Source organism: Capra hircus, chromosome 5, assembly GCF_001704415.2.
Source record: "Capra hircus breed San Clemente chromosome 5, ASM170441v1, whole genome shotgun sequence".
NCBI classification, from domain to species: Eukaryota; Metazoa; Chordata; class Mammalia; order Artiodactyla; family Bovidae; genus Capra; species Capra hircus.
Window position 1 is genome coordinate 29,433,622 of NC_030812.1, and position 16,801 is coordinate 29,450,422.

Below are 16,801 nucleotides of genomic sequence, written 5' to 3' on the forward strand. Positions count from 1 at the left end.
AAAAAATGGTGTCTTCTATAGATACTTGGCCCAGCGTGGGAGGGTGAAGGGTCAGAGAAACCTTTTTGGAAAAAGGATACAGTCAGATGGAGAGGAGGTTCCCTTTAGAGAGAAAGCACGAACAAGCATGGAGACAAGAAACAACGTGCAACCACACAAGGGGTTTGATGCTACGAGAACACAAAGGGTGAGGTAGGAATGTAAAGGTGGGTCAATCTGAAGGACCTGAGGATGCACCATACTAAGGAGTTTGGACTTGACCATAGGTGAGGGCTTCTTTAACTCACTTGGCTGCGCTGGGTCTCAGTTGTGGCATGCAAGATCTTCAGTCTCTGTTGCAGTGTGTGGGATCTTTAGTTGTAGCATAAGGGATCTAGTTCCTGGATCGAACCTGGGCCCCCTGCATTGGGAGCGTGGAGTCTTAGCCACTGGACTACCAGGGAAGTCCCTGGGTCAGCGATTCTTAACCTGATGTCTATGGCTGAGCTTCAAAGGGGATCTGAAGCAGAAGAATGCCATCATCTCCTTTTGTTGCCAATATCGATCTAATTATCAGATAACAATGCAGCAAATCTGATGAGGTCAAGATTGGAACTGTGAACTAAAAGTCTTCTGCAAAAGTGTAAGCAAGAAATGACAAGGGTAGAACTGACCAAATGGATGTTTAAATGGTAAAAATTAGTAAGACAATTACTTGGTTGGCAGTAGGATACAGGGAATAATGTAATAAGACCCCTATATTCCTGACATAGATGATAGTGAAAAGAAAGCGGAAAAAACACGAATAGGTCCTGGAGATACAAAGAAGTGCTTAGTATTGGACATGTCACATAAGAGAGGACTATAGATTCGAGTGGATATAGCAAGCAACTGGTTGTATCTGAAGCTCAAAAGGTCAGCCTGGAAGATGCAGGTGTGGAGGTCAGCAGCAGGTATGAATAGCTGACACTTACTGTTTGTCAGGTACCAGAGTATTAATATGAATTCTCTCATTCAACTTCAAACCAGTCTTTTAAATTAGGAACTACCACTTAAGCAAGCGTATCTACTAAGGAGGAAGAGGCTGAATTAGATAACTAAGGGAACAAGGTCTGGGGCTAAGGGTGAGGCTGGAGGCAGGGGCTCTATTAAGAGGACTGGCTCTGGCCACAGGCTGGACAGGGACGCTGATTCAGCCACAAAGGAGCAGATGGGAAGAAAAGAGAAGGAATCCACTGAGTTAAAGTCTTCAAGTTTTAAAACAGTGAAAATGAGAATATAAGAAAGCTCCTCAGAAAGGACTAGTTTTATTGGAAGTGGCATTGGGGAGCTGAGAACCATGATCCTACTATACAGGCAAGTGAGAAGGCAGTGAAGTCCTTCATTAGCATGTCCAGAAGGATGAGAGGAAAGGGTTGAGGATATAGGAAAGCTGAGTTTTAAAATCCTGGAACAGGGCTTTCAGGTGATAGGTTTAGGAATAGAGAGACAAAGGTCAGAGCAGTGTGTACATGAGAGCAGAGGACAGGTGTCCACAGGGTTTATTTGGGCAATTACCGAGAATGACATGAACAAGCAAGTCTCAAAGCTCAAAATGAAATGGCAAGTCTCTCTTCATAGTTGGGTTTTACCTCAAATGCTGTTCTTTCATATCCTCTTTGCAAGAAGAGAACTTGAACCTGATGCTTATACCCACTGTCCCTAAGGAGACAGACCGCAATACTATAGGCTGCCCAAAAGTCCTTCACATTTTAAGAACTATCCCTCTTCTAGTTCATGCAATTTTGATACAGCCACTAAACAGGAGCCTCTGCCTCCTTTGACACGTGTGGCCATGCTGACCACAGAACCCCATTACTTGGACATAATAATTGGCCCAGAAATGGCCCCTGACCAAAAAAGAGCTTTGGTCTTTACAGTCTTCTCAGGGGATTTATACAGGTGCTGGGGCAGTCTTTTCATTGAGATCATGAGAGTTGAGATTACTACCCCTAGAACTACTTAACAGGCAGAACAATGGCAATCCACTCCAGCACTCTTGCCTGGAAAATCCCACGGATGGAGGAGCCTGATAGGCTACAGTCCATGGGGTCGCAAAGAGTCGGACACGACTGAGACTTCACCATCACTTTCACTTTCAAGATACTCTTTAATCTGTGACTAGAAAATGGGTAGTCAAGGCTCCACCTCTGTGGTCCACACCCTATTCAAGTAAACAAAAGCACCAAGACACAGATATGGCAAAGTATTTAATGGCTATAGGTGTGCCTCACCCTCCCATTCCTGTTTTGATTCGATACCCTCTCCAAACTGGCTGTACCAGAGAAAACATGGGCATTTTCCACAGAGTTCGAAAGCCAGTAAGGCCCTGGTCCTCTTGACTCAGAAATGATTGCAGGTGCAGTCTTTCCACAGCATGCCTCAGGCCTCTCTGCTCAAGGAAAAAAGCCCCGCAATTCTATAGGGCTCCTGAGGTCTTCTGTTCTTCTGCAGCCTGGCGCTGGGAGCTGCGCCGCTGGAAATAGTGGTAGGCTCGGACACTGCAGAGGTAGCCCCCATACACCGTGAGGAGCATCATGGAGGTGGAGAAGGTCTTGTAGCCAATGTCAGCTAGTTGCTTGGCAGTTGGCATGTTGTCCCCTATAAAGACAGACTGGATTTAGACCCAAGGATAAGGCCTCATCTGCCCAGCCCCGTCCCCTGCTTATCTGGTTGCACTCTATTCTGAATAGCTGCTACTCACATGCAGAGTTTGGTAGCTCAGCTGGTAAAGAATCCACCTGCAATGCAGGAGACCCCGGTTCAATTCCTGGGTTGGGAAGATCCCCTGGAGGAGGGATAGGCTATTCACTCCAGTATTCTTGGGCTTCCCTGGTGGCTCAGCTGGTAAAGAATCTGCCTGCAATGTGGGAGACCTGGGTTCAATCCCTGGGTTGGCAAGATCCCATAGAGGAGGGCATGACAATCCAGTATCCTTGCCTGGAGAATCCCCGTGGACAGAAAAGCCTGACAGGTTAGTCCACGGGGTCACAAAGAGTAGGACACGACTGAGCAACTAAGCACAGCACATACGGGAAGATAATTAAGATTCAAAAGGGCAAATAAAGTCTGCATACAAGGTACAGAAACACAGCTCAAACCAGGTGTATATGAATGACATCACAGCTAACACTTGACCCTCCATGTTTATGGAATGAAGTGACTGGTATAGACCACCTAGAAATCTTAATTGGTGCATTACTTTAGGCACACATCAGTTTTTCTGGCCAGTAAGGAATTAATGGAAATAGCCAGAGATTAAATATTAGCAGTATATTATTCTGTCAAGGAGGATCAAATAGGAACTTTCTGGGCAATATCCAATTTGTTTCCCCATAAAATCATCTTATTTATGGCTCAGATTCCCAGGTTGGTCTTCAAGCATCTATTTAAGCCATAGTATCCTTGAAATAGTGCCAATAGTATGTTTATATTGTTTCAATTAGACATAACCTACAGCATTAATTCTAAGTTTCAAACATAAAACCAAGAACCTATCCCAAGAGCTAAAAAGAAACTTACTGAGGCCCCAGCAAATTGTTAACTCACATTTGCTTGAGATAAATTACTTCTAATTTAAGTGTTCCCTGGGTATTCTGAGCTAGGAAACAAGATAAAGTTCAGAATGAGAATCTCTCATCTTGAACAAAATGTTCCTCAATCTGGGACTCTGAGAGAACTAAAAATCTGACTGCAGTTAGTGAGAATAGGTTTCTTTAAAGAATTTGAAAGGAGAGAAGTTCAAAATTAGCTGGTTGAGGGGATCTTGAGTAGGGTAAGATGTCTAATTACTTTTCAAAGTAAGTCCCATGAGTTGAACACTGCCTTTGAGCCAGTCCTTGAGGGTGGATCCCAATGCTGAGCTGAGGCACAGCTTCCTTGAATCATAATTCCAAGTGGCTACTGAAAGTAACATTAAATAATGTCAGAGGAAGAAAACCAAATGGCACAGGGGCAAGATAAGAAAGAGCTGTTTTCAAGTTATTTGAAGTTTGAAAGGCCTCTAAGCTATGAGACAGAAACACACACACACACACAGCAGAACACTAAGGTAATAAGTGAAAGTGTGAAAGTGAGGTCGCTCAGTCGTGTCCGACTCTTTGCGACCCGTGGACTGTAGCCCACCAAGCTCCTCCATCCACGGGATTCTCCAGGCAAGAATACTGGAGTGGGTTGCCATTTCCTTCTCCAAGAATACCAGAGTGGACTGCCATTCCCTTCTCCAGAGGAACTTCCTGACCCAGGGATCGAACCCTGGTCTAGTGCATCACAGGCAGATTCTTTACCATTTGAGCTACAGGCAAGTCCTACTAAGGTAATAAGCTCCTAGCAAAGAGAGCTGGCAGCCTTCAAACTTCGCCTAACTTATTCTTTCTCATCCTATCCCCCATTACCCTAGCCAGATGCTAACCACTTATAGGACCACCTCTTCTCAGAGCTGGAGGAAGAAGGCTGGAAACAGGATGGTAGATCTTGCCTAGAAGGGTGATAGAAGATCTACTGATGAAAAATTTCTAGAATCTCTTCTCCTGTCTAATCCAACCTGAGATTTCTATTTTCAAATTAACAAAAACTCTTTTCAGACCCTGAGCTAAAGCAGGGCAGTAGAAAAGGAGAACACAGATGAAGAAATTATTCTGGAAGTAGAACAAGGCTTATTAACTGGATGGGCTAGGGCAAAGTTGATGTTTCTGCAAGTTAACAACTGAGGAAACTTTATGGAGTGGGATACTGTTAATAGAAAAGAGAAGAAACAGGTGTGTCTATATGTATGTATGGGGATGGTGGTGGTGGCAGGAAGCGTCAGCCAAGATCATGAATTGGACATGTTCAAGTTAAGATGCTTAATGCAAAATTCACGTGATGATGTCTGTCAGGCACATGGATATGCAAATATGGAACAAATCCTGGGAAAGAGGCTAGGCTACAGATACATACGGAAATAACAAGTGATACCAAATTAGAGGATAAAACCAAAGAGAGTGAAGTCAAGGGAACACCAGTTTGAAGAAAGAAAACAATTAGGGAAGGAAAACAGGCAGGAAATTCCAGAAACATGTGGAATGCTCTTTCATTTAACCATGACAATGGTTGAAAATCACTGCTATCAAGTTACTGCCACTAACAGAGGTATGCTTTATCTTTCGGGTGTACTGGGCCAGAATGAAAAAGGCCCATGAACCCCAACATGTCTATGCATTTTTCTAGGATAGAGAGAAACATGATTAGAAGGATCATAACCCCCTTTCACCCCAAAGATAAGAACCGATACTGTGATTTGCTGGTTAAGGGAATGGCAATGAAAGAGTAGCGGCTTGTGAAGGTAACACAAGGTCAAGTAAATTCTAGTTTTGTTTTGCTTACTGATAAGGAGATTTGAATGTTTTCAGAGAAGAAGTTCAATTCAGCCACTCAGTCAGATCCTACTCTTTGCGAACCCACAGACTGCAGCAAGCCAGCCTTCCCTGTCCATCACCAACTCCCAGAGAAGAAAAGAAGAAACTGGTGGCTAAACTGAGTGATGTGGGTGGGATGGAATAAGATTTAGGATGGCCCAGAAAAAGAGGACATTAGAAGTCCAAGTAGAAGGATTAACCTTGAAAATGAAAAATTTTGAGGTTAGCAGGAGAACCTTCTCATCTATGGGGCATCAGGTTTCTTAATAAAGCTCAAGGGTCTGTTACAGGGTTAGACTGGTTTCAGAATAACAAGAAAAAAAAAAACAAAAGAACCATAATGAAAAATGACACAGGGGTGTAATCTATAAAAACGTTTTCAGACTGTGGCTCTTTTTTCTTTTTCTGCCCCCTGAACACGGGAGAACCTCAAAGCTCTGATCTCCCTCCTCTGGAAAACTCATTTCCTCAAATGGGTCCATCCACCTCAGCTTAGATTTACTCACTTATCTACCTTTCATCTACTATCTAGCCTCACTGTATGAAGGCTGCAGAGAAGGTGGCTTCTGTCCCAAAGGAGTTTATGGTTTGATGGGGATAAGCTGTGCATCCCAAATTCTGTTAGATAAAGTAGAAGACAGCGGTGACCGGAAGAAAAGAGGCATTTTTCGACTTCAGAGACAAAGCGAGGGCTCAAGAAAAGTTGGCAGAAAGGTGGAGAAGGGCGGGCAGCAGTCGTTAGAAGGATTGGGAGGATTTACGTCAGTGAAGAGGGAGGGAGACATATCCCAGGAATTGAAAGCAGCAAACGAGTGGAGTCAGTAAATCGATAAACAGGAACGGGTGCCCGGGAAAGCTGCATTTCAGGGCACAGCGGACTACAAGATGAGAAAGGGTCAGAGTTACTAGAATCAGAGCGTGGAGGACAAAACGCGCGGTGGAGTCAAGGCCTGACAGAAACCTACGGCAGCGAGGAGGCTGCTGGGCTGGAAGCAGCGCACGATACGCGGTAAACCTCAAGGACACCTAAGACTGGGCATGCGAGGATGCGGTAAGAAAGGCCGGCCCCAGCGGGCGCGCCGCAGCACAGCCGCGGCCCGGGCTCCGGCCTGACTCAGGGCGTACCTGGATGCTGCCGTTGCCTCTCGTCCTGCCTCCAGCCTGCGCGACCTCCGAGCGTAGCCGGAAGCGGCACCCGGGACCAGACTAGTAAGGATAGTGGCCCAGGAACAACACTGAATGCTGAAGCGCTATTGGTGCCGAACACCACACTTTTCCCGCCCCCTGGCCCCGCTTACCCTCTAGAATTTGGCTCCTGACGAGGGTAGAGCCCTGCGCGTCGGACGCATCATAACCCCGCCCGCGAAGGCGGGAGACCGCGCCGGTCGCAGCTCTGATTGGTTTCTGCCTTTGAACTTCCGACTTCCGGGTCAGGCGCCTTTACTACGCATCCTCAGACGAGTCTTCCTCTCGGAGAGGCCCGTTGATTTCTGGGGGTTGTAGTTGCGACCCAAGTTCTGGAACCAGAACTTTAGGATACTCAGTCACCAGAGAAAAGGCGAGCTTTCTCTCCGAGAAAACCAGCCAATCCTCAGCCTGTGGCACAGTGACGTCTCCGGTAGCTAGGTAGGTTCTCTAGGAGTCAGCCCTCTGAAGGGGACTGTGCGCCCCCTACAGATTGGAGCTGCCCTCTTCCCCGCCACCGGCCCTAAGCCCAGCTCAGGTAGGAATCCGACCCGCACCGCGAGGCCTGGGCCGCCCAGGACTGCGGCAGGTGTGGCTATGGGCACGGAGTGAACGCAAGGGTCGCATTTCCGTAATGTTTCTGTCCCATATGTGACCTCCCCGCTTGCAGGCGGCATGATATAGCCCCAAAGAAGCGCCCGGAAAGGATTGGGTGGGGGGGATGCCACTTGGGGAAAGCGGGACTACGTGGGCACCCTAGCAAGGGGCCGGGAGTGGCCGGGACAATCGAGGAAAGATTTCTTCCTTCCTTTTTCCTGTGGCATGAGTGAAAACATACGCATGTAGTGATGCACCACTGCACGTGCACAGCCACGTGCAGTTAAGCGTCCTTCCCCAACTTGTTTCTGGAAAAAACAAATCGGTTTTTGGATAGGCAAAATTTTTTTTGGATAGGCAAGTAGGCCTGATTCAGAAGCCTCAGATTCAGTTAATGGTGGAGTGAACAAAAATAAGCAAAGGTTTCTGACTCTCCAAGAGTGTCGCAGCTGCAGCCTAGGAAAGGAGCTGTCATTTTGCCCTGACTTTGACCTCCTGGAGAGGCAGTTTCTGGACCCAGTCAGCACCTGAACTGGGCCCAGCCTCAGTGCCTGACCCAGGAAGCTCTGCCCTTCACTGGTGAGGGTGACTCCTATTCTCAAGCTCCTGCCTGGTTTGTCCAGGAGTAAGGGAAGATTAACTTAATGCTGGTCAGAGCCACAGTGTGCCAGGCACTGCCACACAGGAAGCTGAGACCCTCTGCTGTAAGTGACAGGAGCCCTCGGGCTCTATTTATAGCCAGGGGCTCAAGCTGCTGACCTGTGACATTCCCCTGCTGCCATTCTAGCCTGGAGCAAGGCCACTGCAAAGCACAGATCTCTCCCTCCTCTTCTCACCCCAGGGGGTAGTGTGGTTTGACTGTTTTTCCACCTCCATGAGTTTCCCAGCTCTTGAGGTGCTAGAGAAGTCAATACTGCATGAGAAGGCCTTCAGGTGACAAAGGAGAGCTGACCTTGGAGTGTCAGGACCACCAAGATGGGGACCTGCTCGTCCTCCCTTACCCACTCTCTGGCCCTTTGGCCTCCAGGTACAGGTGCTGGTTAGCTGCCCTGGCTGCTCTAGGGGTGGCTAAGAATTGGGTATAGGGTTTAGGAGGAGGTAAGGCTCCAAGATGTCTTGGGGAGTCAGCAGCAGGAGGGACCCAGCTGACACCTCCCCCCACTAGAGCTCCCAAGAAGGGAGGCAGAGCAGTTACAAAGGTCACAGGGAGCAGGGTGATCTGAGTTTGCTATGAAAAGGTGTAGCTCTGTCAGCAGATTAAGTTCCTCCTCCCCAAAGAGGGTACTGGTGGGGAGGGTGAGAGAGGCTTGGAAAGGTCACGCATGGTAGGGAGGAGCTGGCAAAGAACTAGGGACTGGGAAGTCCCAAGAGAGAATGACAAGCCCCAGGGCCAGAGATGCCAGCGTGGCAGCAACTCTGGTGCCAGGGCAGCCTGGGGGAGGGGGAAAGGGGAGATGACCAGAGCTTTCTGAGGACGCAGATGTTGCTAGGAGAAGCTAGAAGGCGGTTGTTTGAGATCTTTGTATTTTATGAACAAACACTGAGAGATCCATTGATGCCCTGTGGGGCCTGGCAGAGGTCAGAGCAAAGGGGTCCCTGGGGCCATGTCAGCTCAAAAGCCCAGACCCCTCCCTGCAGCCCTTGCCTCATCCCTCTTGTAGCTGAGGCATGGGGACAAGAATTCTGGTCTATGTGAGGCAGCACGAAGCAGCCCTTACCTTACCTCCCTTTCCCTCCCCTCCTCCCCTCACAGGCCCAAAGCAGGCCACTCTGGGGCTGATTCTGCCCCTCTCACAGGATAGGGAGAAAGCTCCCCATTTGGAGAGGGACTAGGCAACTCCATTTCCGGTGAGATGTGATGGCCAAGAGGTTGTGGGCTGCTTCAGGATCTCCAGGCAGGAACCCGGGCCCTCAGCCTCCTGTCACTCAGTGAAAAGCTAAGAAGACGCTGCTCTGTGGGGAGTCCCGGAGCTCCTGGTGGCCAGGCACCCCAAGCTTCTGCCTGTCTCCATTGATAAAGAGGCTGCCTGGCCTGGGCCTCAGGCCTGCTCACACATGTTCTGGATGATTCTGCAGGCAGAGGATGAATTCCCCCACTGGCAGGTTCTCGTAGCATATCTTGTATACAGCTGTGAACAGAGGGAACCTAGAATGGGGAAGGACAGAGCCAGCTTGGCCTCCAGACGAGCCCCCAATCCTCCACCCCTAACCCTCTACTCCCTGCTCTCCCACCTTCAAGCTCAAGCAGACCCTGGCTCTCAATTTCCAACTGCTGAGAAGTTGAATTTCCTAGCTCTGGGTTTTAGGGTCAGGTTCTTATTGCCCTTCTCCCTATCATATTGAACTTGCCTGCATGATTTCCTGGCATCAACTTCTGTTCCAACTTGGCAAGCCACTTAATCTCTCTGAGCCTCACTATCATCAGCTGTAAAAGGGAGTCAGTATAACAAAGTAGTGAAGAAGTGATTAGGAGTTATGTGAAGGTGCTCAGTAAATGCCAGTTTCTTTCTTCCCAGGCTGCTCCTTTTACCAGGAGGCTTTACCTGACCAGTCGTGAGCTGATCTTCTGAGCTTGTTTCGAATTCTCTTGCTCTATGATTCTTTCTCAAATCAACAGAGCTCTGCTCAGTTCAGTTCATCACCCCCACTGTCTCTGTGCTCCCTGAAAAGAAGACTGTCCTTTTCCTCACACCTCACCACCCAGGACAGTATTCGAGGACAGAAGGGATGGCCTCAAATAAGTGGCTTAGACTGAAGGTGATAGACAAAAAGGCAGACAGTCACAGAAGCTTATTCCTGTCCACCCACATAGCAGAGGACAGCGGGAGGCCATGTAAAGGGTCCTAGCAATGTGGTATAGAGAGCACTAGACTGGAAAGAATTCAAAGACAATGCACTAGCTGGGCACAGTGGGCCCACTAGGCCCTCTCCAGGCTCTTGGCTCTGTGTGTAAACATAAGACCACCTTTCCCTCTCTGCCTGCTTCACAGTGGGCAGTGAGGAGGGTTCAGGAAGATGATGAACGGGGAGAGCACTTCTGGCCATGGTTCCCTCAGGAGTGGGGCTGGGCCCGACACTTACTTGTCCACCATGCCTTTGTGCTGGAGGATACTGTGCAGCTCCCGGGCTGTCAGGGGCCCCTGCAGCTTCTGTCCATTCAGCATCTCTTTCTCCAGCTGCTCAATGGACTGTGAAGAAAATAGGACGGGCAGATGGGAATGGGAGAGGGGAGTTGTCAGTGTGAGATGGAGAGATTGGGGCTCCGGCAGGAGGTGGGTCTTAAGAGGAAAGAAATGGGAATGTTCACAACAATCTTAATGTTTGTGCTCAAGAGATGACACAAGCCAGGTTCCTCTGCCTAACACCTACAGGGCCCACCCTCCACCCTCCCTGCTCCATTCTCCCCAGGGCCCACCTTTCCTGTGCGGGCGAAGGCCTCGGCCACCTTCCGGTTCCGCCCTCCGTAGCAGGTGGTGATGAGGTCGGCAACACCGCAGCTCTCCAAGAAGGTGGCAGAGGACACGGAGCCGCTGCAGAAGAGCTTGGCAAAGGCGATCATCTCCATGAGTCCCAGTCGGATCACAGCCGCCTTGGTGTTGTCGCCAAAGCCCAGGCCGTCACAGAAGCCAGCCCCCACGGCCACTATATTCTTTGAAGAGTGGAGTCATGGGTGAGAAAGGATCCCTCCCGCAGGCCCCATTTGGGACCCTCAGCACCTGCCTCGTGCTTCTTCCATCAGCCATGATGTGCCCACTCCCTTCATAAGGAAGGTGGGTGCACTCCTCAACTCCTTCCACTCTTGGTTTCCCCCCTTGCTGCACTCCCTTCTTTTAGCTTGGACTTGTGCTTCCTGGCCCCCCAGCCCTGCCCTGTACTCCATCCTTGAGGACTTTCCCTGAAAACCGGTCTACCCGGCCCACCCATCCACGGCTGTTTTATGTCCCTGATAGCCATCCATAGCTCTGTCTGGGAGCCAGAGTTCTGGTCATCAGTCTGTCTGGGTGTCCTGGACATCTCATCTCCCGTTACCCCGGGTGCTCCGCCAGGGCATCTCCTCTTCCCCACCAGACCAGCCCTTTGAGCCAGGGATAGGGTGTCCCACAAGGGGCTACAGAGGAGAGGAAGAAGGGAGCCCAGTGTCTGCAGGTAAGCGAGTGCAGGCCTGAGTGCTCCTGGCTTTGCTTCTGCAGTGCTTCCCATGTGTCCTGCTCAGTGAGGATGGGGAGTGAGCACCTGGAGCCCCGGCAGTGTTGGACAGCTAAGCTAGGCCTTCTTTCAGGACCTTCTTCTCACCTCATAGCTGCCTCTGTGCCCCTCTCACCTTTAAGGCCCCACAGATCTCTACTGTGTCCACCTCCTGCACCACCGTGATGCGGAAATTGGGTGTCTGCATCAACTCTTTCAGAAGCTGTCCGTGAGCCATGTTCTTGCTACCTAAATTGGGGAGGAGGTAAGGTTTTAAGAAGGGGCTCTTGACTCTTCTTCCCACACCTGCCTGAAGCAGGAGCTACAACTCTTTCCATAGGGGCGTCCAACCCCCCTCATCTCTAATGCTTCTTCCTTCACCTGCCTTATGGGGAGAAGATGGCTAGGTGGGTGGGAAATAAAGCATGGGGAGGGGGTTTAACTAGAGTTGCACTATGTAGGTAGGTGGGTGGGGTCTCACCAATGGTTGTCTCACAGAACTTCTCATCAGCCACCTCGTTGGCAATGTTGGCCCCCATCAGCACGCTCATGGGGATGCCAAGGCGCTCCCCAATCACTTCAGAGATGAGCTTCAGCCCCTTGGGGCCCTCGTCTACCCCCTGGGCACAGGATGGAGCTCAGGACAGGTGCCTTTTACCCCAACTGAGGGCTTCCCACCCAGAAATCCTGCCCCTTCCAAATTCACTGTTCGTCAGTGTCCCTCCCCAAAGGTCCTCCCCTAGTCCAGCGCAGCCAGAGCTTGCTGTGAGGAGAGCAGATAGCGTTTTCATGTGAAAATGAAAGCATCCAACAATTCTTCCACAACCTACTTCTCCAAGGTAATGTATCCCCTCCACACCTCTGAACACCCCACCCCTGAGTACTCCAAACCAGCTTCCATCCATTCTCAGCTCCTCAAACCAGCCTGCTTCTCATATCCCCTAGGCATCCCTCATACATCTAAATTCCCTAAGACATCTGCTTCCAAACTGACACCTTATCTACTCCCCAACCAACTTTCTCTTCCCAGTGGCCCTCGGCATCTGCTTCTCCAGCCCCCCCAGAGCTAACTCTTCTCTCTTCAGAAAATTCCTGGCCTACTTGTGCAGTTTTCTGTGGGTCTCACTTCACCAACCCTGAGCCCCACAGCAGGCGGCTGTACCCCCTTCCACAGGAAGGTGTCTCTGGCACCTTAATAAGAGACACGCCAATGGCATCAGACTTCAGGTGGCCCTTGAGCTGATCGCAGATCTTGCCGATGAACTGATGGGGCACCACAAAGATCAGGATGTCGGCATCCGCTGCAGCCTGGACCACATCAGGGACAGCCACCTGTGGGGGTGACCAGTGCTCATGGGCCTGACAGACTTCTAGCCCCTGTGGAGCCCCATTCGGGAGATCTAGGAACCAGAGTGAGGCTGGTGGGGAAGAAGGAAGGGTAGTTTTGGGGTTGAATCTGGAAGGGCTGAACCTGGAGGAGCAAGACACTCTGTTCTCCTCCCTCACCATTATTTCTTCTACGCTTCAGCTGTCCTGGACTCTTGAGAACTCTTGGAAACCTCCTCCCAGCCCTCTCCTAGCCCTTGGCTGTGGGACAGTGAGATCTGGGCTTGGCAGGAGGAAGAGGACAAGTAAGATTTCATCACCCTGCTCCTTAGGGCCCCCAGCTGGGATTGGAGAGCCCCAGTCTTCCTGCTCTCTTCCCTGCTTGCCCTTTCTAGGTGGGGAGTAAGCCACATGGATTTGACCAAAGACCTTAAGTCCAAGGAGCAGTCTTCATGTCTGCTAATCACCCAGTGAATGAGTAACAGGATTAGAGCCCAGCAGGCACTACCCGAACCCCAAGTCTGGGAACCAGAGAACCTGCCTCTGGTTGTCATGGAGACCAACTTCCTCACCTTCTCCCCCTCCCTTTCCTCCTGGGAGCCCACGGGGCAAGGTGGAGATGCGGGGGTATGCACTCGGGTTGTCCTCAGTCCCAGAGTGCTCTGGGAGCTGTGCACGAGGGTACCCTGTGCCTGGAGGAGCCCTCCTGAGATGCTTCTCAAGACCAGTGGCACATGAAATGGCCCCCTCCCAGCAGGAAGCACCCCCTCCGCTTCCCGCTCGCTTTCTACGGGGTGTTGGGGCTCACCACATTGGGGGGCAGCTTGTGCCCTGGCAGGTATTTGACATTCTCGTGCTGTGTGTTGATGATCTCTGTCAGCTTTCTGCCCCCGATGTCTTCCTCAAACACCCACATGGTCACCCGTGGGTCAAAGTGTGCCAGCTGGGCTGCATTGCCACCCACAATCTTGGCGATGGCTGAGCCCCTGGCGGGAGCAGAGAGCACAAAAAGTGGAGTGATGAGGCAGGAACAGTGGCGGGGAGGGGACTGTGCTCTACCTCGGGGTACCACAGTATCCACTGGATTATGTACTTGCCACCTCGCTTGTCACCCCATCCCCTATGACACTGTGTCTCTAATGAGCAGGCAGTAGAAAGGAGACAGCCTCCCTGACACTGCTGCTTCAGAAGGGGGCCAGCTTTCTGATCTCCCAACACTGCCCCCCACCGCCGCCGCCCACACAGCTTTTCAGGCAGGGAGCCCTCTGGAGGCTCCCTTCCTGTGGGGAACAGGTGCCACTGCCAAGAGGCAAGGGCCAGGAGGGGTCGGGGCGCCCTCTGTCCTGGTGGAGTAGGCAAGAGACAGCAGCGGGAGCCAGAGCACTTCCTGCTCACCAAGCCTCCCTCCCTGACTTCCGAAGACTGGAGGGAGCCCCCCCTGCCCCCCAACACACTCCTTGACAGAGCTGCTTACCAGTTGCCAGAGCCTACAATGCAGATTTTCTTGCCGGTCATGGTGCTGCTCTCTGCCTGAGCCGCCAGCTGGGTGCCACTCTCCCCAGCTCCCCTGCCGGCTGGGAGCATATAACTCCAACACACGTGGGTGCAGCCAAGCCCCGCCCTCCAGGGGAGGGAAGGCGGGCACCCAGGGAGACAGTCTGGCAGGGCCAGGGAAAGGGGGGAAAAGGGGAGAGACAGGTGGGGAACAGGAATGGGGCACAGACAGGGCCCGCTTTTCCTCTTAGGTTTGCCAGCTGACGGTGCTGGCAGGCTTCTTCCCTTGGCTCCTGCCCAGGTCCTCACCCCCCTCCCTCCCTGCAATGGGCTCATCTTGAGGTCTGCCAAGAGCAAGCCCAGATAAGGAACAAGCGAGCAGTCCCCTGCACTCCCTTCTGTCCCCTAGCCCTGGAATAAGCTGTATTCAGTCCTAGCAGCAGACACAGGCATGCTTGCTTTTCCAAGGTAGGAATTGCCCCCACATGATCTCCCAGGACCCCAAAACTCCTCTGCAGGTTTATCCTCTGGCAGTGATGGGTCACGTGTCACTGGTCCCACTCTAGCTCCACTGCAGCGCTGTGTTTGAGTGAGGTGGAGGGTGTGAGCCCTTTTACGTAAGGTAAGACTACATAGAAGGTGAGAGGAGGGCCTGCTTTGGGGGCAGCCAAAGGATAGGAAGACCCCACTAGCCTGAGAAACAGAACCCACCAGTGGGTCTCGCCTCACCTGAATGCCTTCCAGAAAGGAGGGCAGGAAGGGTTAAAGTTGGACGCAAAGTGGTCCACAAGTCTTTTGCAGACTCTGGGCTTGAGGAGGACAGAAGGCAGGCAGCCCAAGTGTTCACTGTCCTTGAGAGGCACTGAGCTTCCTTCACTTCTCTCTTGGGTTTCCCAGCTACTACCATGCCAGGGGCTCCTTCAGCTTAGTGGCTATTTTGCAGAAGCCAGAAAGGGGAGGGAGGCAGGACCTGGGGCAGCTGTGAGCCTTGTAGAGCCTTGTGGTCTCAGATGCTGTAACTGAGACTAAGTGGGGTGTGTGCTTTTGGGAGGGAGAGTGCAAGGGACACACTGAGTAGCTCAAGGCTCTACGTTGCCCACAGCAATGTTTAAGCAGCGAGCTTCTGTTTCTAGGCTGATGTGGAGAGCGGGGCAAAGGCCCCTAACACTCCAGCCGTCTGTGCACCTTGGCCTGGAAAGCAGACACCACTGTGTGCTCACGTGCTGACCTCCTGGCTTGGCCAACTGCTGAGTGGGTGTTTCCGTCCCACTGGGCTGTTGCTGGCTGCAAACTGTGCTAAGTACTGGGCCAGAGGGGAGGCTGTGTGCAACCACTGAATCAGGGTCAGTGGCCCTGAGACCAAGACTGGGGAGAAATGGTTTCTGAGTTCTAGAGACTGCCCTGGAAAAGCCCACCATACTCTGCTCCCATGGCCAGGGAGTTCCCTTACAGGGACATAAATGAAATCAGCAGCTGATTTCTCTTAGGAACAAAATTAAGCCTACTACATAGCCAGCTTCCTGCAGATTACTGTTATTACCCTGGCATTGAGAAAAAGGCACCAGTGCCAGGCTGCCAGCTGGGAGCTCCGATTATGGGTGATGAAGAGAAAGAATGCTTGTGTCCCTGGCACATAGGATGAGAACCCTAAAGAATGGATGTTTATGCATAAAATAACCTCGTGTTTTTGCCTAAATGTTTCCATCTCTCATTTTCTCCCTACAATCATTTTTAGGAGACAAAGAATTTGTTCATTTATATAGGAATGAAGTGTGTAGAGATTCAGAATTAGCTTGTCACAGGAACTTATCTGTTACACAAGAGTTCTTTTCCCAAGAGCAAACTGTAGATTATTTGCTTGAAATTAATAATGGTTCATCAGCCATTCATTACACATGTAATTAGCCTGGGTGAAAACAGATGCCATTTCAATGTCCTTGACATCAATTTTTTCCACTCCAAGTTATCACCCACACACACTTCTCTCTGCTTTTCCTACTCAAGTCTGATAAACCCCCACAGTCCAGACTGGGAACAGTGGTTGTATCCTTGCTGGGTTTGACTGCACATAGGCAATACTTGAGTATTCACATCCACGGAAGCAAAGGTTAACTTTTTAGTTTTGAAATGTGGTTGCCTTCGTCCTGTATCTTAAATTCCCTTCTTGGTTAGAACCAAGCTAGATAATGGCACAGAGGAGGAAAGCAAAGAGCCACCTGGTGGGAAGCAAGCCTATTATGACGGCAACAGAGGCAGAACCTCCTGCTTCTGCTACTGGGAACTAATCCTGAGAGTGTTAGCTCTACCAGTGAGGGGTTGGCCATCTACAGTACCAGGATGATAGCAGAGCACATCCACGCCAGTCTTAAGAACCAAAATCTTACTCAGGGTTGAGAGAGTGAAACGTTAAAGAGTGACAGGCACAGAGAACACAAACGTCTCCGGCCCGTGTGCAGATGGGAGCCCTGAGCATTCTAGAGGCTCAGGCTCATCGAGTGTAAGGGATCACAGGTGCCCAAGGATACCCAGGGGAACGCAGAAGCGCAAGGGAGAGGATGTCAGTGCCACTTAACAGGAACTGAGGGCAGGACTCAGATGCA

General features: G+C 50.9%; 2 protein-coding genes across 6 annotated transcripts; both read right to left on the reverse strand.

Moving 5' to 3' along the window:
* Nucleotides 2,216–6,651, reverse strand: LOC102170668 (cytochrome c oxidase assembly protein COX14). 5 transcript variants are annotated; one of them, XR_001918040.1, is made up of 4 exons: nucleotides 6,380–6,532; nucleotides 3,811–3,921; nucleotides 2,723–2,878; nucleotides 2,216–2,619 (listed from the first exon to the last, which is right to left on the reverse strand). XR_001918040.1 is itself a non-coding variant. In XM_005679975.3 (2 exons), the coding sequence occupies exon 2, from the start codon at nucleotides 2,609–2,611 to the stop codon at nucleotides 2,438–2,440; it is 174 nt and encodes a 57-aa protein (XP_005680032.1). In that variant the 5' UTR covers nucleotides 2,612–2,619; nucleotides 6,540–6,651; the 3' UTR covers nucleotides 2,216–2,437. The 5 variants fall into 5 exon arrangements, 2 of the variants coding, with proteins under 2 accessions (XP_005680032.1, XP_005680031.1); XR_001918041.1 differs by lacking the exon at nucleotides 3,811–3,921; XR_001918039.1 differs by lacking the exon at nucleotides 6,380–6,532 and having other exon boundaries at nucleotides 3,811–4,099.
* On the reverse strand, nucleotides 8,703–16,671 carry GPD1 (glycerol-3-phosphate dehydrogenase 1). Its single transcript, XM_005679977.3, has 8 exons — nucleotides 14,182–16,671; nucleotides 13,516–13,693; nucleotides 12,573–12,713; nucleotides 11,863–12,001; nucleotides 11,518–11,630; nucleotides 10,612–10,845; nucleotides 10,278–10,384; nucleotides 8,703–9,342 (listed from the first exon to the last, which is right to left on the reverse strand). Exons 1-8 carry the CDS (start codon nucleotides 14,535–14,537, stop codon nucleotides 9,246–9,248), a joined length of 1,365 nt encoding a protein of 454 aa, XP_005680034.1. The 5' UTR covers nucleotides 14,538–16,671; the 3' UTR covers nucleotides 8,703–9,245.